Genomic DNA, 20,948 nt, shown 5'->3' on the forward strand with positions numbered 1-20,948 from the left:
AAAATGTGAGAACCCCTGGTCTAAGATGCCTTCCTCTGATCCTGCTGGTCAGTCCCAGTGCAGAGAATTAGATGTTACAATGCTGTTCAAGACTCACCTCTCTAAGACTTTCCTTGATCGACCACTCTATTCACTGCCCCTACTCTGCATACCCTCTGCAGCTATGTTGTTCCGGTTTCCCCTGCTGCTTTCAAACCTCTGGTTCATGGCAGGTACTGAAGAGAGAATAAAGAAACTTGCACACAGTCTCTAGACCGGGGCAGCCCTTCCAGGTGCGTCCTAATTCGGCGGGAGCCTCTCTGGGAAGAGTCTGACCTTTGCGCCCGCGCTGCTCACATCTGGAGAGGCCTAATGGGGGCGGGGAGTGACCCAGGGAAGTTGCGGGCGCTCGGAGTCTTATTAGGTTGAAAGCGCGGAGAGGGATCGGGAGGCCTCAGGGAAGAGACTGGTCATTCGGCGGAAGAGAGGCAGGTCCGGTGACATCTTCGCTCCTCCTCGGTCACCGGGGAGGGCGGGGCCTGACCACGCCCCTTCGCGGCCGCTTCGCCCCGCCCTCTGCCGCCAAGCAGGGAGCCCGGAGCGGCCGACTAGGGCTCTTCACGACAGTCCCGGCACTTTCCGGCCGGCCTCGCGGGTGCTGATGTGTCGGGGAGGCGGGACTTAGGGGAGTTTTCCCTCGCGGCGCCACCTACTCGGACGCTGTCGCTGTGGCCGAGCTACCTCCCCGAGGCCATGGTGGTGTCTGCTCGGTCTGCGCGGTCCCCGCCCGACTCAGGTAGGGTCAGAGCCCCGCCTTGTGGTGGATAGAGAGGGGCGCGGGTTTCAGAGGGGTGGGGACGGGAGGACTTCCCTGTGGGACCTGGGGAAGGGAGCCTCCGATGGGAAGGAGCCATAGAGAGAGATTGCAGTCTTCGGCTTCGGGGTGGTGATGACATTCAGGACGCTTTGCGGCTAGGGGGCTGCTGTCTGAGAAAGGTTCTGGGGCATTGGGGGATCCTGGAGGAGGGGCTGCACTGCAGGGATGTTTCGGGTAGTCAGAGATCAGTGGGAGAATCCAGGTGGGCAGAAGCCCTGGGCCTGTGATTTCTGTGATTTGAGGAGGAGCCTATTTTAAAGCATCTCCATTCCCATACGCGCACACACAACTTTCTCCATTTATCGGTTGCAGATAAAGTACAAAAAGATAAAGCTGGACAGACCTCAGGGCGCCGTCAGGGCAGCCGAATGGGGAAGCTCTTGGGTTTTGAGTGGACAGATGTGTCCAGCTGGGGGAGGCTGGTGACCCTGCTGAATAGACCAACGGATCCTGCAAGCCTGGCAGTCTTCCGTTTTCTCTTTGGTAAGTCCAGTTTCTGGGAGGGGGCCAGCGTGGTTGGGGGTGGGAAAATGACAATCGTCCCTTGTCCATTTCTTGGATACTTACTTGCTTAGTGGACTTACCTTCCTTTTCCTAAGAGCTGAAGTTACTTATATCCTGGAAGAGGTCGTTGTGACCCAGTTTTGTCTCCGATTAGGATTTGGAGACCAGAAATGCTTTGATCTGAGGCTATAGGAAATATAGAGTTAGAGGAACAGGAACCCATTTTATTTGTGGCATGAAGTTGCCCAGTAAGTATGCTAAGGACTAGACTTTAGAGAAATGGCAGGGGTGACAGGGCAGACATTTAGGCTGTGACTCCCTAATCCAAATCTTTCTAACTCCTAGGCCACAGCATGTATGTTTGGAATGGGTTACAGATATGCTGAGATATTACTCCCCTGAACCCAGTGGTTCTCAACGGGGAGTGATTTTGCTCTCCAGGGGACATTTGGCAATGTCTGTAGACATTTGTGTTTGTCACTTCTTGGGGGTGGGAGGGAAGGGGAATAGGTGGTTACTGGCATCTACACAGAAGCCAGGGATGCTGCTGCATGACCTATGAACCACATGATAGCCCTCCCAGCAAATAATTAACCAGGCCAAACTGAATAGTCCTGGGGTTGAGAAATCTTGCCTTAACTGGAGATGCCTTCCTGGCCTGAGTAGCCCCTTCTGTTTACCCCAGTGTGCTGGCCAGATCCTGCTCTGCCAGGTGTGCCAGGAAGTAAAAGAGGTTGAGGAGCACCACCCCAGAGCATTTTCTGTAGCCAGTAGGGCAGACCTTTACAAATATTACTATCAAAACCTGAACAGCTTTGATCGCATTTTGTACACTTCTTTCATTTAATCTTCTCTGAAACCCTGCAAAATATTATGAGCCCCCTTTCACAAATGGGGAATTGGCTCAGTGAGGTGCAGTGGCTGTCTGAGATCACACAACTGGCATAATGCCTAGCACAGAGTAGGCACTCCATGATTATTGTTGAATGAATTCTTTCCGGGGTTAGGAAAGAAGTCTCACCCTGGAGCTGGGTGTGCTCGACTGTATTCCAGCGTGTTCCACGGCTCCCTTTGCTAAGGCCTAACGGCCCCCTCCCCCTCTGCCTTCTCAGGGCTGATGATGGTGCTGGACATTCCCCAGGAGCGGGGGCTCAGCTCCCTGGACCAAAGATACCTGGATGGGCTGGAGGTGTGCCGCTTCCCGTTGCTTGACGCCCTGCAGCCACTGCCACTTGACTGGATGTATCTGGTCTACACCATCATGTTTCTGGGTGAGGGAAACTGTAGGAGAGAAACCCAGAAATACAAAGCATGCTGGTGAATGACCAAGGTCTTGGGTTTCTTATTTCACTTCCTCTGTGACTTACAATTTCATCCTGCTGACCTGTGTGTCATCTGAGCTGTGACCCCGTAACTCTGTTTAAAATGTTGAAATAACATTTAATTGAAATTCATTTTCACCTGGTTATAAAATGTCTGATAACCTTTCCTAATCCTACCCACAGCCTGTCCCAGGGGAGCTGGGCCTGTTGTGCCCCTCTGACATCTTAATCCTCTCCCCCACAAATCCCAGGGGCGCTGGGCATGATGCTGGGCCTGCACTACCGGATAAGCTGTGTGTTATTCCTGCTGCCATACTGGTATGTGTTTCTTCTGGACAAGACTTCGTGGAACAACCACTCCTATCTGTATGGTTTGTTGGCCTTTCAGCTGACGTTCATGGATGCAAACCGCTACTGGTATGAGTCCGGGGAAAAGAGGGAGGGGTTGGCTGCGTCAGGACGGTTACCAGAGATAGGGGCCCGGTGAGGTCCTAGAATTTGTCCCAGCAAACGTATTTTAAGCCATGCGTTGCAGAGTGTGGTTACAGGGTGACACTTTGATTTGGATGGATTTGGGAGAGGGAAGGGTCCGTGAGGTTGGGGCTCTTGGGGTGACAAAAAAGCAAAATGGCTCCATTCCCACCCCTTCACTCTTTCCCTATCTCCCCAGGTGCCTTGATCTATCCACTTCCTGTAATCCTCTTAGAGAAGAAGAGAAGACTAAAGCCAGACATAGCTGTTTTCAGATACTACAAGGGTGGTCATGTGGAAGAGGGAGCAGACTTTCTCTGTGTGAGCCCAGAGGGGCAGAGTTAGAGCCAAGAGTAGAAGTTGCTGTGGGGCAGAGTCATGTCAGAAGGAGCGGGCCCACCGGGGCTGCTGAGTAGTCCTGTCCCGGGAGGAGGTAATGCTCCTCGACCTCTGGCTCAGGTGACCATCTCTCAGGGGAGATGGAGAAGGGATTTGGAGACAGGGTGGCAGGGTAGATGAGCTTTAAGGATTCTCCCATTATTAAGTGAAAAGCGAGTATGAGCTGTCAGTAACATGAGTATAGGGGGAAAAAATCTCAAACATTGGATTTGTTGGTGATTTATCAGTCATTAATTAAACTTCATTCATCAACACATACATGCAGATACCCCTTTTGTAAACCTTCACATTCATTCAGAGTGGCCAGCTGTCATCACAAAGAGGCACTTTTGACAGAATACTCCTGAAAAGTCTCATTTTTATGACTTTTACACAGTTTGAAAAAATATCCATCACTTACTGAAGGCTTTCCACGTGCCAGACACTATGCTAAACACTTGTAATTTTTCCACATTATAACCCCATTAGGTCCATAGTGCTGTTCCCATTTTATAGATGAAGAAACTAAGGCTTAGAGAAGTAAAGGACTTGCCTAGGGTCACATAGCATGTAAGAGGCGTAAGTGAGACTCCAGGTCTCCTTAACTACGGACTCCCATGCTCTTGACCACAAGTGTAAGCTGCCCCTTTCCTGGCTTCTCTGCTCATTCTGCGTCTTCTTGAAAACCTACTTTGCTTCTGCCTCCCCAGAATACATCTAATCTTAGTAGCCTGGTTTTATCAGTTCTTAGCCTAGGTAAGCTGTTAGCAGGTACCCTCTGGCACTAGATCCTAGCATACAGGTCTATGGAGTGTCAGTTTGTCTTGGAAATTGAAACTTTTTTTTAAATGCACTATATATATTTTCATACACCTTTAGCTTTTCAAATGTTGCCTCAAATTCGTTCTTTTTCATATTCAGCCATATTCTAGCATTGTAGTCTTGTTCCCAATCTATTTCTGTAGGAGAAACTAATTTCCTAACTAAACGAATGGTAAACACTGAACTTTTTGTTGTTATAACTCACTAGTAATATTTGTTATGACTTAAAATAGTCGTTGTTGCAGTATGCTCATATAATTCTAAAGAACCTCAGAATAGCCCAGAGGACCAGAGAAGGTGTGGGAGACGTCCTGGGTTAGAGAGGGCATTATATTTAAAAAGCATTTCTACCAATCCCAAGGTAGAAACGGGACTGGACTAAGAGGCTGTCCTCCATCCTTCTCCCCCTTGCTGCAGGTCTGTGGACGGCCTGCTGAATGCCCGGAAGCGGAACGCCCACGTGCCCCTTTGGAACTATGCTGTGCTGCGTGGCCAGGTACAGGATTTCAGGAGAGGGGGAGGTGTTCTCAACAGCCATTGTCAGCACGGCTGTCCCACTGCCAGACTGCGCTCTGCTCTGCCTCCCTGGATCTTCTCTTTTTCCCCTTTTGCTGGAAAGCTGGGCTGGCTTTCCCCTTGTTTCCAACCCCCTAATCTCTGGGGTCTCTCACCTTGTCATAGAAAGAGTCGAGCTTTGTTCCCGCTGGATTAGAATCCTCATGAGGAAAGAGTAACATTATGACTTTGCTTGGTGCCTAGTACTGTGCCTGGCATCTGTAGGATGTCGGGTGAGTGAATATGTGAGATGAGTGAATAGAAGAATGGATCTAGTCTCCCTTGGGCCCTGAACTGGCATCAGAACTGATTTGTGACTGTCTGTGGAGGACAAGGTTCTGACTTTGTTTGAACATTTGTCTTGTGTTTGCAGATCTTCATCGTGTACTTCATTGCGGGCGTGAAAAAGCTGGATGCAGACTGGGTGGAAGGCTACTCCATGGACTACCTGTCCCGGCACTGGCTCTTCAGTCCCTTCAAGTGAGCAGCAGGGCAGAGGCCTGAGGTGGCCCAGGTGCAGAGTGGGGGGCTCGCCTCCCTCAGGTCTGCGGTCACGGATGCTCTTCCCACTTTGCCTGAATTTGCCACGTGTTTCCCTCTGTCCACTCATCTCCCTGTTCAGCGGAAGGCAGAGTCAATGGTATCAAAAGACCTAGGCCTCACTGCCCCTGGGAGACTTACAGTGTGGGCGGAAACAAAGGGAAAAGCAGTCAAGGAAAGGAAAGCGCCGGTGCTAGGTGGCTTGGTGAGTGAGGCAGTGGCCCCAGCAGTTGCTGTGGTGGTGCCTCTGTCCTCGGGTTGCCACCCCAGCCTCTCGCCGGGACCGCTTGGCCGGCGTGCGGAGCAGGTGGACGGTCGGCGCCCCTTACGCCGACAGTACCATTGTTGCCAACTCTTTCCAAAACAGAGCTGCTCCTCTCTGACCTCACTCTTCCTCCCATTTCTTCCTTCCTCTTGTTTTACTTTGTTCTTTTCCCTCTTTCCTGTCATCTCCCAGTTCCTAAAGTTTGACACCATGTTGATGTTAGCCAAGCGTTCCCCTGTTAAAGTTTCTTCTCATGTATAACCTCCACGAAGAACCTGCTCACCACAACACACACTGCTCAATCAAATTGTGCCCTTGGAGATGCACTCTTGCTTATTACATAGGGTATGTTGAAAAAAGATGGCCACCTAAAGTATGTGGAAATGAAGAGGGGTTGGAAAACCCTACCAGAGGATGTCTTTGTGCGGAGTTCTTCCACGCACCTGCTGGGGTGGATCCTGCAGCAAGGACAGGACAGCAGAGGTACATCTGCTGTGAGTATGCCGTGAGTGCTGGTGCCTGACCTTTGACCTCGGTGTCCACAGATTTGTATTGTCTGAGGAGATGACTAGTCTGCTGGTGGTGCACTGGTGCGGACTGCTGCTCGACCTCTCTGCCGGTTTCCTGCTCTTCTTTGACGCCTCAAGGTCCATTGGCCTCCTCTTCGTGTCCTACTTCCACTGCATGAATTCCCAGCTCTTCAGCATTGGTCAGTTCCTGTAGTCTGGTGGGAAATAGGAAACCACAGGTGTGCAGGGGAGGGACGAGCCAGCGGTATGTGTGGCAGTGGGAGGTGGTGACAGGGACGGGTGCCAAGCTGTGCCAGATGCGGTCTCTGTGAGATGGAAACAAACAGGGAGGCAGCTGGCGGCTTCCGGGCTCAGCTAGTACGTTGTGTAGTAAGTTTCTCCGGGGAGAGATAGACTGGAGTTGAGGACTTCTTTCATCACCAGTGGAGTACCTGGGAAAGGCTGCCTAGGGGAAGGGGGTTGAGGCGATTACCCACGTTTTCCTCCGGCCAAACTCCCGACGTGCTGGTTTTCTCCCTGCTTTTCTAGGTATGTTCCCCTACGTCATGCTGGCCAGCAGCCCTCTCTTCTGCTCTCCCGAGTGGCCTCGGAAGCTGGTGGCTCACTGCCCAAAAAGGCTGCAAGAACTGCTGCCCCTCAGGACTGCCCCCCAGCCCAGTGCTTCCTGCGTGTATAAGAGGAGCCGGGCCAAAGGTGGTCAGAAGCCAGGGCTGCGCCATCGGCTGGGCGCCGCCTTCACCCTGCTCTACCTCCTGGAGCAGCTCTTCCTGCCCTATTCCCATTTCCTCACCCAGGTACGTGTGGGCTGGGGGTTACCTTGGATAGCGGTGGAGGCGACGGCAAGCGGGAGAGAATGGGGCTGGTGTTGCAGACCTCTCTTGGCGGAGGATGGTGTTAGTGTGAGGACCGTCGAGCTGATTGCCGCTGCCCTGCCTCCTCAGGGCTATAACAACTGGACAAATGGGCTGTACGGCTATTCCTGGGACATGATGGTGCACTCCCGCTCCCACCAGCACGTGAAGATCACCTACCGTGATGGCCGCACCGGCGAGCTGGGCTACCTCAACCCTGGGGTGAGATGTCTGATGCTGACGATTTACTGGCCTTCAGAGGCCCCCTTGAGCTTTGGGGTCTGGTTTGGTCGTAAACACAATTATGAAATAAAACACATTTGGGTCCACTCTGCCCTTTCTCTGGAGCCCCGTGGAGCGCTTCTTTGGTGGGGGTTGAAATAGGGTGATGTCGTTCACTTCCCTGAACTGAGATGAGATTTAGGAAACGTGAGTACCACTAGCCCAGCAATGAAAAATTCTTCCAGCGAGTTTTTTTGGGTTTTGTTGTTGTTGCTGTTTCTCTGTCAGAACTGGCAGCAGGCAGGGGTCTCTCTGTGCCATTGGCATTGCATGACCTGTCCAGAGGCTCCATAACAATGAGGTGGGACTAACGTGGGGGTTTGGGGCAGGTATTCACACAGAGCCGGCGTTGGAAGGATCATGCGGACATGCTGAAGCAATATGCCACTTGCCTGAGCCGCCTGCTTCCCAAGTACAATGTCACTGAGCCCCAGATCTTCTTTGATATTTGGGTCTCCATCAATGACCGCTTCCAGCAGAGGTGGGCAAGGGGAGCAGAGAAGGGGGAGAAATGAAGTCTAGCTCTTTCTGCCAAGATGAATAGCCCATGCTCCCCAGTGTTGTCTTGCTTGAAAGGCTGTCCTCTGGTGCATGTCCCTGTTGACCTGGTTGTGGGCATAGCTGATTGCTTCCAGCAGGGGGCACCATCACCCTGAAGAAAAGGTAACGCACTTATTCTTTTAGAAGCTGTTATCACAGCTCTCCTCAGGTGGCCACTAACTCCCACTCTTCCCAGTGCTCCAGAATCTCTTTCCCCTCCTCTGTCCCAAACTGGCAATAACATGCTGACATAGGCCATTTCTTCTTTCTGGAAAACCCTGTTTCCTCTATCTGGGAACAATGACGAAAAGAACAGAACCGGAAATGCCGGTGCATAGATGGCTGTGGCCTCCATAGAACATGGTTTTCTTTCCTAAGGATTTTTGACCCTCGTGTGGACATCGTGCAGGCTACCTGGTCCCCCTTCCAGCGTACACCTTGGCTGCAGCCGCTGCTGATGGACCTGTCTCCCTGGAGAACCAAATTACAGGAAATCAAGAGCAGCCTGGACAACCACACCGAAGTGGTCTTCATCGCAGATTTCCCTGGTACGGAGGAAAGCAAGGAGGCTTTGCTGTCTCCCTCCTGGCTTCGTTGGCCAGGGATATGGCGTGTGATGGAGCAGGGAGGGGCCTCTCCTGGTGGGAGGAAGGTTTTTGAAACCTGAGGTGGGGGGTGGCGGTGAAGGTGTGATTTCTCTGTTCCGACTGGTGGTGAGTTCACTCCACCATGGGGTGGGTTGGGGAACTCTTGCCCCTGGCAGGGCTGCACCTGGAGAACTTTGTGAGCGAAGACCTGGGCAACACTAGCATCCAGCTGCTGCAGGGGGAGGTAACTGTGGAGCTGGTGGCAGAACAGAAGAACCAGACTCTTCAGGAGGGAGAAAAAATGCAGGTATTTTGCTTGAATTAACAATGGTAGAGGGACCACCACTTCCCTGGTGGTCCAGTGGTTAAGAATCCACCTTCCAATGCAGGGGACATGGGTACAATCCCTGGTTGGGGAACTAACATCCTACATGCTGTGGGGCAACTAAGCCCGCCCGCGCCACAACTACTGAGCCTGCGCCACAACTAGAGAGCCCGCGTGCCACAACTACTGAGCCCACGCGCCCTGGAGCCCATGTGCCACAACTAGAGAGAAGCCTGTGTGCCGCAATGAAGGTCCCGCATGCTGCAACTAAGACCCAATGCAGCCAAATAAATAAATAAATATTAAAAAAACAAAAACAACGACAGAAAAAAACAATGGTAGAAACGTTTAGATGAGTAGAGTTGATTTATTACAGACTCAAAATACTTCAACATAACAATAACACAGTGGGAGCTCAAAAAAGCAAGGGCCCCGGGGGGGGGGGGGCTGTGAATAGCCTCATTCAGGGTTCTAGAGGTCAGTTCCTTTGGACTCCACAAGAAAAAAGATGTCTGGGGCGGGGTACAGTGTAGGGAGGCCATAGGCTGGCTAGGGAAAGGCTAGAGGATGAAAGAGATCAGTTTCTTCCCTCTTTTCAGTTGCCTGCTGGTGAGTACCATAAGGTGTATACAGTGTCGCCCAGTCCTTCCTGCTACATGTACATCTATGTCAACACTACAGAGCTTGCACTGGAGCAAGACCTGGCATACCTGCAAGAATTGAAGGAGAAGGTGGAGAATGGAAGTGGTGAGTATATGAAGATTTGGGCTGAGATAGCCCGCTTTACAAGAAGTCAGGGTTGTGAGTGAGGATCTAGCCATTCAAGAATGAACTTGAAGCGTCTAGCTGGGGAAAGGGGAGTTCTAGGAGAGAGAATGCTCTCTCTCTCTCTCAGTGATTCCTCTTTTTGCCCTCTTCCGGGCAGAAACAGAGCCTCTGCCTCCAGAGCTGCAACCTCTGCTGGAAGGGGAAGTCAAAGGGGGCCCTGAGCCAACACCGCTGGTTCAGACCTTTCTTAGACGCCAGCAAAGGCTCCAGGAGATCGAACGCCGGCGAAATGCCCCTTTCCACGAGCGACTCCTCCGCTTTTTGCTGCGAAAGCTCTATGTCTTTCGCCGCAGGTAAGTTTTACCCACAACAGTATGTGTCTTTGCCATGAGATGTTTGCAGGCTGAGTAACTTTTCTCTGCTGAGGGTAACAGTAGGGACTGTTTCCCAGGAAAGGACAATCCAGTGCTAAATTCCTCCCTTTTGCCCTCTCCATTCTCCTCTCCCTGATTGAATGGGAGAGTAAGTGGTGTCTGATGGCCGCTGTTTTGTTCTGCCTCAGCTTTTCTCCAGCCTCCCTGTGGGTTATTCCTACCCCACCCTGGAGTCCTCTACCAGACTGTATAAGGAGTGGGGTGCCCTTCCAACTGGGGTGTTGGGGTGCCTGGGGGGAGAGTCTCATTTATGCTTGGGTGAGGGGGTAGGACCAGGTGTCCCCTAAGGGCTTTGGCAGGAATGCCTATGTTGAAACAGGAGTTTGGATTGCTGGCTTTTTCCCTCTTTTTCAGCTTTCTGATGACTTGTATCTCACTTCGAAATCTGGTATTAGGCCGCCCTTCCCTGGAGCAGCTGGCCCAAGAGGTGACTTACGCGAACTTGCGACCCTTTGAGCCAGTTGGAGAGCCGAGTCCTTCAAACACAGATTCTTCAAATCCTAATCCTTCTGAGCCAAATGCTGACCCTGTTCACTCAGAGTTCTGAGGGAGGCCAGATGTTGGGTATAGATGTAGGAGCTGCCAGTCACAAGACCATTACCTATGCAGTGGACATCTGAAAGAATTACTTCAGATTTTTTTTACGTTTTTCTTCCTTATCCATAGCTCTGATAAATTCAGAGGTGATAGATTAGAGGAACCAAGGAAGTAAAGCAAGGATAAGATTTATCAATCCAAGGTTGAGGGGCTTGGGGAGTTAAAAAACAACGTGAAAATGTCTTTCTAGGATGAAAGGGTAAGGATCAGGTTTAAAGTGACTGGCTCCTTGGTGAAAGAGATTTAATGTTCCATGATGAAAATAATAGCTGGCTGTTCTCAAGTGCTTGCCAGATGCTAGGCACTGTGTGAAGCACTGTGCCAGCATTATTACATTTAGTCCTTAACGGCCATAAGCCCTATTCTATGGTTGGGGAAACTGAGGCTGAGAGGTAATATAATTTGCTCATAAGACATATACCTAATAAGGGATGGACTGATGGTTTGAACCTCAAGTCTGTTTGACTTAAGGTCCTGCACCCTGCTGCTTGTAATTTTCAGAATCCTTGACAATAATTCTGAAATAACGTAGCTTAAAACTTGTCCAACTATAAAGTATGATTAGGATGGTGATCAGGTTTTAAATGCACACAGAATAATTTTCTCTTCACTGCAATTTTGGTTCCTTCTTTGTTCCTATTATTTATACACCCAGTACGTTTTTCACTAGCAGTCATGAGCATAGTTAGAATATCACAGGGTTAAACAGATAACGAAATTTAGGTGATTAGTAGTGGTATTTATCTACAAATAAGCTTAGTATTTAGCATTATTCTAGCCTTTAATGAGCAGGAGGTGATGTAAAGTAAGATTTAACCAAACGTGGTGAGGGATTAGGGAATGTTTACAGTCACTTCGTAGACTTTGGATGTAGAAAGCTTGGATGTGATTCAGGAGGATCCTCAATTCTGTGAAAATTCAAAGGCCGGGTCCTGGGCTAGGAAGTTAGAATGCATAGAGTAATTAAAAAGAAAAAGACAAATAAACTAAAAAACAGGCCCTGCTTGGGAGCTCATGGTCTTCAGGCAGAGACCGTCAGTAAAGTGGCAGTCCCAGTAACTTTGATAAAGGATCGCATCTGTTTTCAGGCTTCTCTTCTCTTCCCATGCTCCACTCCACCCAGTCTCAGGGTTCTTTCCTAGGCAGCTGCCTTTTCACTACACACTTGGGATGATTATGTCTATTCCATGGTTTCCAGTGATGCTGCTGCTTAGGTTTCTTTCCTGTGCCCTAGCTAGCTCCAGCTGGATATCCTACAGAGCTTTCAAACTCTGTCGTAAACAGAACTTGCGTTCATCCCCAACTCAGACTTGAGTCTCCTTTATTAGTGAATGGCAACTGTTTTTTTTTTTTTTAACCAAGCCATCTGTGAGTCATCAGCCTTGACTCTTCCCTTTTCCTCACATTTCTTAAGATTTCAAGTCCCATTAATTCTACCTCTTACTTCTTGGACCTATTGAATTCATCTCTACCACCTCTGTTCTTTCAGCCTTTATACTGGAATCCAATTAGGAAGACCAGAGCAGGGCTGCCATGTAGTTGTGCAGGTTGGGCCTGAATACGGGCACCCAGCTGAGGCCAAGTGGGCCCTGAGTAAGTAAGTCCCTCTGATTCATACAAGGCATTTTGTGGGTCAGTGATGGCTGTGCCACAGGGCATCTTGCACCGATGTAGGGGAAACACTGGTTTTCAGTCCTTTCGCAGATCTCAGCAACACGATACACCTTGGCACCATGTCCTTCCCCGCAACCGCTGCCCACACCCTCCTTTTTACTTGGTTTAAAAAAAAAACCTCTTCTTCACTTCAGAAGGAAACTCCTGCAGAAAGTTATCTTTCTTAATACAGGCAAGGATGCTGCTTTCCTCCAACCTGTCTCATTTTCCAAATGAAAATGTTGGGGTGGGATGAAGAAAGGTGCTAGTCTAATACTGGTTAAGAAAAGCTGTTCACTGGTGAAAATCTGGGTTATTCAGGTTTCAGGAGTATTCAGGCCCTGGTAATTAATGTCCCTTTCGCCAGAAGGCTTTGCATCCTACCCCGAGCATTTAGATCTTCTGTCCCTGACCAGTGTCATCCCCCTTGAAACTCTGTAAAGTATGATTTTCAACTTAAACATGAAATAGGACATTTCCTTCCATGAACACTTTATGCTTTTGATTCTCAGCTGTAATCACCTTCACCCCTTGCTGTTCCATGCCTTTGCTTCTACTGTCCTCCCTCAGCTGGTTAATCCCCACCTCCACCCCGGGGCTAGGCAGAGGACAAGACACCTTGAAGGTCACTCTCTTTAGTCTGCCAGCTCCTTGAGAGCAGGGGTCATCCTAGTAAATAAATATTGAACCGAACCTCAAAGCAGTTCTCTCTCTGGTGTTACTTCACAAGCATACAGGCACATACTCATCCTCATCCCCCCCGTTTGGTCAAGATGGTTAACTTATCTTTAGATAGCAATGCAGTGGCATCTAAAGGCTTCTTGAAACTTTTTCTGGAGTTTTTCAATGTCATGCAAAGTTGAACTCAAGTTTCAGAGCAGGCAGGTCAGAAGATTTAACCTTGCCTTCCCTCCCAAGTATGTTTCTAAACTTCTAAGCCTCCAGGCAACCAGGTATAAGCATTCCTTGGGCCTCACGTCTGCAACAGCAGAGCACAGTGAAGTGTTTGAACCACTTGATCTCATAGGTGCTGGTACGAACATGTGCCAAGTGGCTGCTAGGCTCAAGGAGGGATGGTCCAAACTCTGGCTGATGAACCTCCTACAATTTTAGAATAAGCCTTTGGAAACTTGTTTAAATTTCATTTTGACTCATTCATTGTATATGATATATTGGAAACTAGTCCCTCTCACCACTGTTTAAAACATGTAACTTGCAGCCTTTAATACCTGTTTATATAAAAGGGAAACAAGGCATTAAACTGTTTCTACATTTTCAAAGATGAAAATTGGTTTAAATTTTCGAGAGTGAACACTATCACTCCTTCCACGTTACACTCACGTTAATGGTTTTTATGCCCTTAACCTTAGATGATTTAAAACACTGCTGATGGTATAGAACTGGCTGCTGTAGTAAGGAGCTGTGAATTTTGCCCAGTGCATTGGCCAAAAAAGGCAGTGCCGGACAAACTGCGATCAAACCTTGAACTTTCTTAGTGCAAGGGATATGATTTATAAACCGTTTAAAATGCCTGCAGTCAGGATTGAAGTGATTTCCCTAAACCATGGGTGGGATTACAATTACTCAGTTAAAAAGTATGTTCAATTCATATTCATACCAAAACACTTTAAAAGAATAATGGACACAGGTTAAGGTAGAACCTAGCATTTTATTTAGATCTTCATTAAACTGTTGGAATTGAGAACCAGACATACGTAATAAACCTCCAAAAATAGATGCTGAAAGGCACTTTCTGCTTAGGGCAAGCAGTCATGGAATAAGCATGTAAACAAGCTGGCTTCTCTGTACCACACCAGCCAAATCAGCTTTCTCCATGGCCAGCTGCACCAGCTCTGCCCTCCCTTCTGTTAACACCAGCCAGAACCCCTGTAGGTCTAACCCAAGGTTTTTCTGTAGGACACCTTGGCCTACCTGGGAATGCTGGAAACATGTTAAAGGAATCATGGTGTTGAGGAAAAAAAAAAAAAAAAAAACTTTTAAAAGCTGCCATCTGAGGTGATGGCTTCTCTGTACTTACGCCATACCCCAGAATACAATAAATAAGCAATTAGAAAATGTTCAAGTATGAAGGGATTTCCTCCTCCCCGCCAAAAGCACTGCTCTCTGAAGGAAGCTGGTTTCTCTGTAGCTACACCAGCTGTTCAGAAAGCTCATTGGACCTGGTTTTGAAAACAAAACAAAGTTAAAACCCTGGGAGGAGTTATTGTGCAGTGTGGAGTGCTCAGTCTTTCTTATAAAGAAAAAAAAAAGTTATCTGGTACCAAAGTGTGCAACCTACAGACCCTCAGGTACAGCCCTGTGACTTCTTTGTATGACATCACAAGGGTGCCAAGTGCCTGTTTTTCTAGAGCTAGGAGTTGGTGGTTTGGCTAGTGCTGAAACCATGCATAGGATAGATTTACTAAATAAAAACCTTATTACGTACGTCCTCCAAAAGACAGCTGAAAAGTGGAGAGATTTTGATTTGGTGCTGTTTAAGAGATGGCAATTAAGAGCATAAGCACCAGGGAGATGGTTTAATGGTAACTGCCTTTTTTTTTTTTCCTTTCTCATGTCAGGCTAGAGCTCCAACTGGAACTTGCGTTACATGCAAGAATGATTGGATAGAGAACACTCCCTGACAAAGAGCTACATAATTAGAAATGGATCAAGTTATAGGGAGGATAAGGGAAGGCTTCACATTCATAATAGAGCTCAAGACATTACAAATTCATGCTGACAGGGCTGTGGCATTGCCAGACAGAGGCTATAATGGAACTACAAGTACTTTACGTGCACATTACAAGGACATTTTCAGCATTTGGTGGGAAAGTCAATGCAATTAGGACTTTAGAAGGTTGGGTGATAGGGCACAAATGTTCAATTTCAAAGCATTGTTTACTACAGTGCTGTTGGTTTGTTTCTAGGCAGTTACATGGATCACCTATGCTCACTAAATTCATTATAATGGTGAACAGAACACCTAGGGACAGAATAGCAAGCCCAACTTACAGTCCCCCACACAAGCTAAAATTCATGTCATTGACTAGAGTGACTGCAACTGATCAGGAGCTGAAAGAGGACAGGAAAATTTAGGAAGAAGGGCCCTTTCCCTCAGAGCTTGAAGGCTTCTCTGTAGCCTACGCCAACAAGTCTGGGGAAAAAAGGCTAACACTTTCAATATTTAAGCTTTTTGGGCACTTCCCATGGGAAGCTGTCCCTACCAAAGTGGCCATAGGCTGCAGTCCTCTGATAAATTGGCTTCTTCAGATCCAGATCCCTGGAATATACAAGTCCGTAACTTAATATGTAGCATTCAATTAAAATAAAGCAAAACAATCAGCAAGACTCATTTTCAAGACTTCTGGCAAATGAGTTCAGTTCTCTGGGGTATGCTAGGAAAGAAGTTTGTGGCAAAAGTGTTTGTTACTTCCCTGGTGTCCAAACTCCTTGCACAGTCCTTATTAGTAACTATAGTTCTTGTTTTTCCGTCCCTGGCTCAACAAATATGAAAACTTGTCATTATTCTGAGACATTTCAAGTGCCAAAAGCTCATCTAAAATCATGGAATACTTACCGAGGTCCCACGCCCACACCCTACCATGGTTATTTTCTTTGTAACAGCCATGCCCATTCATCTGTACTAAAATTTCTTTCAAGTAAACATCCCTTAGGTAACAGGAGCACAAAGCCTATATCAAATGTGGAGGACTTTCTAGGGTGGTTAGTCTAAGCCATGCAGCACTGTAATTTTAGAGTTTTCCTAATAATTTAAGCCTTTACTGACGGCAATTTAAAAATGACATCAACACATTCTAGGAATTACCATGTTTCCCCACTCCAGTCTTCCTTCACACCTTCACTTTCTCAGATTTGAATATATCAAGTATATATACATACACACCCACACCCTCAATGTTTTTCACTAGCAATAGTCTTTACCATCTTTACCTGACAATGACCCCAGGGCGGAGGTCAAAATTCTTCTTCACAATCTCTAATAGCTCTCTCTCACTCTTCTGAGAGGTGCCATAATGGAAAATGGAGATAGACAATGGATGAGATACTCCAATAGCATAAGAGACCTAAAAGAATTTAAATGTCATAAGAGTCAGTGATCAAAAGACCCACATACTTGTGTAATACACTGGTATCAAAAAAAAAACAAGTAGATAACTGCTAAATGCCCTCCCGCTTACATGCCTTTTAGTCAACCCAGTTATATAGAAGTATATACCTGAACAAGAACCCTTCTGCACAGACCTCCTTTAACAAGGGATTTTGCCACCCAACGAGCAGCATAAGCAGCTGAACGGTCCACCTTGGTATAATCCTTTCCTGAAAAGGCACCTCCTCCATGAGCTCCCCAACCACCATAAGTGTCCACAATGATTTTCCGGCCAGTCAAACCAGCATCACCCTGAAATTATAGGACTTAAGTTACTTTATGCCTCATCCTTTCCAGTGGTTCTAGATCAGGCTTGTTAAATGGTTATTCAATATCACTTGGCAAATATCCTCAGAAGAGGCACACGCAGGCTTCAAAAAACCTAGGAAAAAGGTGGAAGTAGCCAAATTTTTGCAAGTAACAGAAGATCCAAAAAAGCAACTGAATTGACATTGTAAGACCTTACCTGAGGCCCACCAATAACAAATCTGCCACTTGGCTGTAGATGATAGATTGTATCCTCATCAAGATACTTTGCAGGTACAACGGCTTTGATGACTTTCTCCTTTAGGGCATCCCTCATCTCATCAAGACAAACTTCTTCATCATGCTGAACAGATATAACAATTGTGTGGACTCTGATGGGAAGCACAGCACCTCGGTCCTGCATGTACTGCACAGTCACCTTGAAAGCGAAACAGATCATCAGAACATCAGTCTATTAAACAATAGCTTTGTTCCTGATTCTCTACTCTACATTACAATACAGAGAACAAACCATATTCTTCTCTTAGCTTTAATCAAAACACCTTACTGAAGTCCTGTGCCAATGTAATGTGTGTAGTTTTGATACTCGTCACTTACTTGAGTTTTAGAATCTGGGCGTAACCAAGGCAAAGTGCCATTCCGGCGTAGTTCAGCCAGTTTGGCATTGAGCTTGTGTGCTAAGACAATGGTTAAAGGCATACATTCCTCTGTTTCATCAGTGGCATAACCAAACATCAAACCCTAAAAAAGGAAAAGTTACCAATGCAATCAATCCAAGCTTTAGAATTTAATGTTAGAAGAGATGCAAATAGATGTCTACCAAAATACCTGGTCTCCTGCACCAATGTCTTCCTCATTCCGATCAAGATGAACACCTTGAGCAATATCTGGTGACTGTTGCTCCAAGGCCACTAGCACGTTACAAGTCTTGTAGTCAAACCCTATAAACAAAACGATGTTTTTTTGGTTTGTTTTTAAAGGGCCATAGCAATACTTTGTATTTACGACAATTACCTGGAATTCTAAATGCTGCTAGAGAAATCAAATATACCTAAAACTTAGTCCTTTCAAAGAATAGGGCTGGAACAAAAAGACTAAAAATATACAAGTGGAATTAAATACTCCCAGGAACACTCTAGAAGATACAGCTAGAGAGGACTGAAAAAAATACCTGGAAAAATGAGGTTAGACAGCCCACTCATTAAAACACACCTTTGGAAGAATCATCATATCCAATGTGTTTAATGGTTTCACGAACCACTTTCTGGTAGTCAACAGCAGCTCTGGACGTAATTTCCCCAGCAAGAAGGATCATTCCAGTTTTAGCAACAGTTTCTAGTAAAAGAAAGGTTCACACTCAAACATCACTTTTATGAAGTAATTTTCATGCTACCTTTTCATCAGGTGATAAAGCAGTGTTCTGAACCTACCACAAGCTACTTTGGCATCAGGGTCCTGCTGAAGGTGGGCATCAAGAACAGCATCACTAATCTGGTCACAAATCTTATCTGGGGGGAAAAAAAAATTCCTGGCTTAATCAATTTACTGATAATGTCATGTATGTCATGCCCCCTTCCCCTATAACTACAGCTGTGAAGATCTTTGTGTTTTCTTTTAAAAAAACTGTGGCGGGAATTCCCTGGCAGTCCAGTGGACTTCGTGCTTCCACTGCAGGGGGCATGGGTTCAATCCTTGGTCAGGGAACTAAGATCTTGAAGGCCGCTTGGCAGGGCACCCTCCCCCCACCAAAATTGTGGCAAAACCTATATAGCATAAAATTTACGAATTTAACCATTTTCAAGTGTACATTTTCAGCGACATTCCAAGTATGGAGATCTTAACTGCTATACTGCTTTCGTGGAAACCATTTCCCTGAAGAATAAATGCTGGATATAGTGCTACATGTTTCCTAACTTGACACCTTGGTCTTCATATAGATGTACCACAGATCACCAATTCAGATAAGCCAGCAGAACACCCAGCATGTTTAATACATTTAAGCTCATTGCAGTATATGCACTTTACACCTTTACAAGGACTTCAGTCCCATCTTTAAAGTATTTCAGACATTTTGAAAAATTAAGTTCCCAGGCAAAAACAATTTCTATTGTTAAACAGGATAGCCACATAACGGAGATTGATTAAATGGAAGTAAGTAGAAAGTGTTTTATCTTCCATCCAAAAGCAAAGCAAGGAACATTTACCTTCACAGCATTAATTTTCAAAGACAATGGTACTTACATTTTATCCCCCGAATTTAAAATTTTCATTATAAATCTAACCAACCAGAAAGGTGGACCGTTTATCAATTTCTCCCTGATTCTAAGGAACACCAATCAGGGCAGTGAGAAATAATGTCAGAGTTAAATGATGAAAGCAACGACACTTCACGAACAAAGGGAATAAAACGGCAACCATCTGGATTTTGTGTTAAGAGTAGTCCAGGAACAAGAGCCGAACAGACTGGAAAATCCCCAAATGTATTCTGAATCCTTGCTGATCTCCCCCTCACTGTACTGCCCTCTATTAAAAATCAGGAGAACAGAAAAAAACCCCGAATATCACTTTCCTAAATTTTCTATAACCAGCCAAAAAAAAATTAAGCAAAATGTGTACCACAATCCAGTCAGAGGCCCAGGACAATCTAAACATTTACAAATGCCTGCGGCTTTAAGTTAATAAAAGGTGGTTCAAATACACAGTGCAGTTCTCAGCGCTGGGGGAAAACAAACAAAACCACCCACACCACACCTGACCTTCACTTATCAGGATCTCGGGGTTTGTCCTCTCCTCTACCACTAGGTTGCTCGTGGGATTGCATCATAGGCACAGTAAGCTTGCTAGAGAGAAATGGATCCTTAAGCCAACAGACGAGGAATCTGTCATTGTGGTCATCCCAAGAAAGGGCTGGACCCGTCTAGTAGAATAACGATCTTCACTAGGTGAGGTTTTCAGGCTGGGATCGAAAGTTCCTTGAAATAGCTTCATTCGTTCACGTGTAAATTGATCGCCATAATGGCGGACCGGTGGACAAAGCCCGGAGGAGGATATATGGAGTAAAACCTTGCCTAACAGTCAGCCCCAACGCAATGGCGCCATACACTTAATTCATGCTTCCTATCCTTTTCACGCACGATCCAAATAAGGAATGCCTCCTCCGACAAGCACTATATTTAGTTGGAGGATGTCACCTTGACGCGAGGCCATATACCGGCTAAGGGCATGTCGTATTCTTCAGTGTAGCCAAAGAATTAACGGGAAGCGCGGAGGCCCGGTAGTCCGGGCCACGCTCTGCAAACCAGCCGGCTCCCTCGCCCAGAAGCCACATGCGGCAAACACGTGGTTGAGGCTGCAATGCGGGGCGCGCGCTCTCGCGGGCCGGACGCGAGCACGCGAGGCGGGCCGCCCACTCGAGGTGGCTCGGGCCGCAAGGCGGGGAGAAGGAAATAGTGCCCTCCCCGGCTAGAACACGAGCGGCCACGGCCCCCGCCCTTCTCGTTTTCTGGAATCTTCCGCATGCCGGGGCGCGCGGCCGGATGGGAGGGGAGAAGAGAGGAAGGGGGGGGCGGCGGCCACGCGCCCGGCAGCGGCGGCGCCACGAGGAAGGCGCGCGGCCGCCGCTCTTTCCACCAGCAGCCGGGAGAGGGCCACCGCCGTGGGCACCGCGGCCGGCGGATCCTACCGGCCAGTCCCGACCCCGCGCCCCGCCCCTCGCTTCGCTCCAGGCCCCGTCACCTCACCTGGGTGGCCTTCCCCCACAGACTCGGAGGTGAAGAGGAACGTGCCCTCCTCGATGAACGCGTCGTGGAAGCCGTTGAGCTGCCCGTTCATGGTGGTGGCGGTGAGTGAAAGTGGCGTTGAGGAGAAAAAGCGGCGAGCCGACAAGTGCGAAACGCGCGAGCAAAAGACCGCGTTCTCGTCAGCTCGAGCGGGCGGCGCGGAGCAAACGAGGCGGCGGGCAGCGCGGCCTACTATTTATACACGGCGCTCGCGCGCGCCCGGCCCGGGCCCCGCCCCTCGGTGCCGCGCGCCAATGCGCCACTCGCGCGGGGACGGGGGAGGGGAAGGGGCGGTGCACCGAGGGGAGCTCGGACCGAACCACTCTGCCAGGCAGGGGGAAGGGAGCGGAGGTAACGCGCCCCTCTCGCGAATATTCGCCATCTTAAGCACTAATAACAAGGGGTGAGGGGAAAGGCAATATACTGGGTCGTTGTATGCTTCCGTGTTCGACGT

The 20,948-nt window shown here is 47.9% G+C and overlaps 2 protein-coding genes and 1 long non-coding RNA gene across 7 annotated transcripts in view; 2 read left to right on the forward strand and 1 right to left on the reverse strand.

The window, feature by feature from the left end:
* The first annotated feature begins 617 nt into the window (after nucleotides 1-617).
* On the forward strand, nucleotides 618-12,577 carry GGCX (gamma-glutamyl carboxylase). 3 transcript variants are annotated; one of them, XM_082426788.1, is made up of 15 exons: nucleotides 618-775; nucleotides 1,169-1,339; nucleotides 2,473-2,631; nucleotides 2,934-3,099; nucleotides 4,771-4,849; nucleotides 5,282-5,388; nucleotides 6,259-6,422; nucleotides 6,772-7,037; nucleotides 7,185-7,316; nucleotides 7,706-7,857; nucleotides 8,295-8,464; nucleotides 8,680-8,810; nucleotides 9,428-9,575; nucleotides 9,754-9,949; nucleotides 10,385-12,577. In XM_082426788.1, exons 1-15 carry the CDS (start codon nucleotides 733-735, stop codon nucleotides 10,575-10,577), a joined length of 2,277 nt encoding a protein of 758 aa, XP_082282914.1. In that variant the 5' UTR covers nucleotides 618-732; the 3' UTR covers nucleotides 10,578-12,577. The 3 variants fall into 3 exon arrangements, with proteins under 3 accessions (XP_082282914.1, XP_082282916.1, XP_082282915.1); XM_082426789.1 differs by lacking the exon at nucleotides 618-775 and adding an exon at nucleotides 840-975; XM_082426790.1 differs by lacking the exons at nucleotides 7,706-7,857; nucleotides 8,680-8,810; nucleotides 9,428-9,575; nucleotides 9,754-9,949; nucleotides 10,385-12,577 and having other exon boundaries at nucleotides 8,295-8,438.
* On the reverse strand, nucleotides 10,493-20,590 carry MAT2A (methionine adenosyltransferase 2A). Of its 2 annotated transcripts, none has more exons than XM_082426859.1 (9): nucleotides 20,456-20,590; nucleotides 18,146-18,223; nucleotides 17,928-18,050; nucleotides 17,544-17,656; nucleotides 17,313-17,456; nucleotides 16,915-17,133; nucleotides 16,518-16,700; nucleotides 16,232-16,365; nucleotides 10,493-10,631 (listed from the first exon to the last, which is right to left on the reverse strand). In XM_082426859.1, exons 1-9 carry the CDS (start codon nucleotides 20,544-20,546, stop codon nucleotides 10,628-10,630), a joined length of 1,089 nt encoding a protein of 362 aa, XP_082282985.1. In that variant the 5' UTR covers nucleotides 20,547-20,590; the 3' UTR covers nucleotides 10,493-10,627. The 2 variants fall into 2 exon arrangements, with proteins under 2 accessions (XP_082282985.1, XP_082282984.1); XM_082426858.1 differs by lacking the exon at nucleotides 10,493-10,631 and adding an exon at nucleotides 13,930-15,560.
* Nucleotides 20,415-20,948, forward strand: part of LOC309643835 — a 72,775-nt gene continuing 72,241 nt past the window's right edge. Inside the window, exon 1 of one of the 2 annotated variants that reach the window (XR_014254085.1) lies at nucleotides 20,415-20,556. This is a non-coding gene — a long non-coding RNA (uncharacterized lncRNA). The remainder of the gene's footprint in view (nucleotides 20,557-20,948) is intronic. The other variant, XR_014254086.1, reaches the window with a different exon arrangement.

Source organism: Balaenoptera physalus (assembly GCF_965194825.1).
Source record: "Balaenoptera physalus genome assembly, chromosome: 15".
NCBI lineage: Eukaryota > Metazoa > Chordata > Mammalia > Artiodactyla > Balaenopteridae > Balaenoptera > Balaenoptera physalus.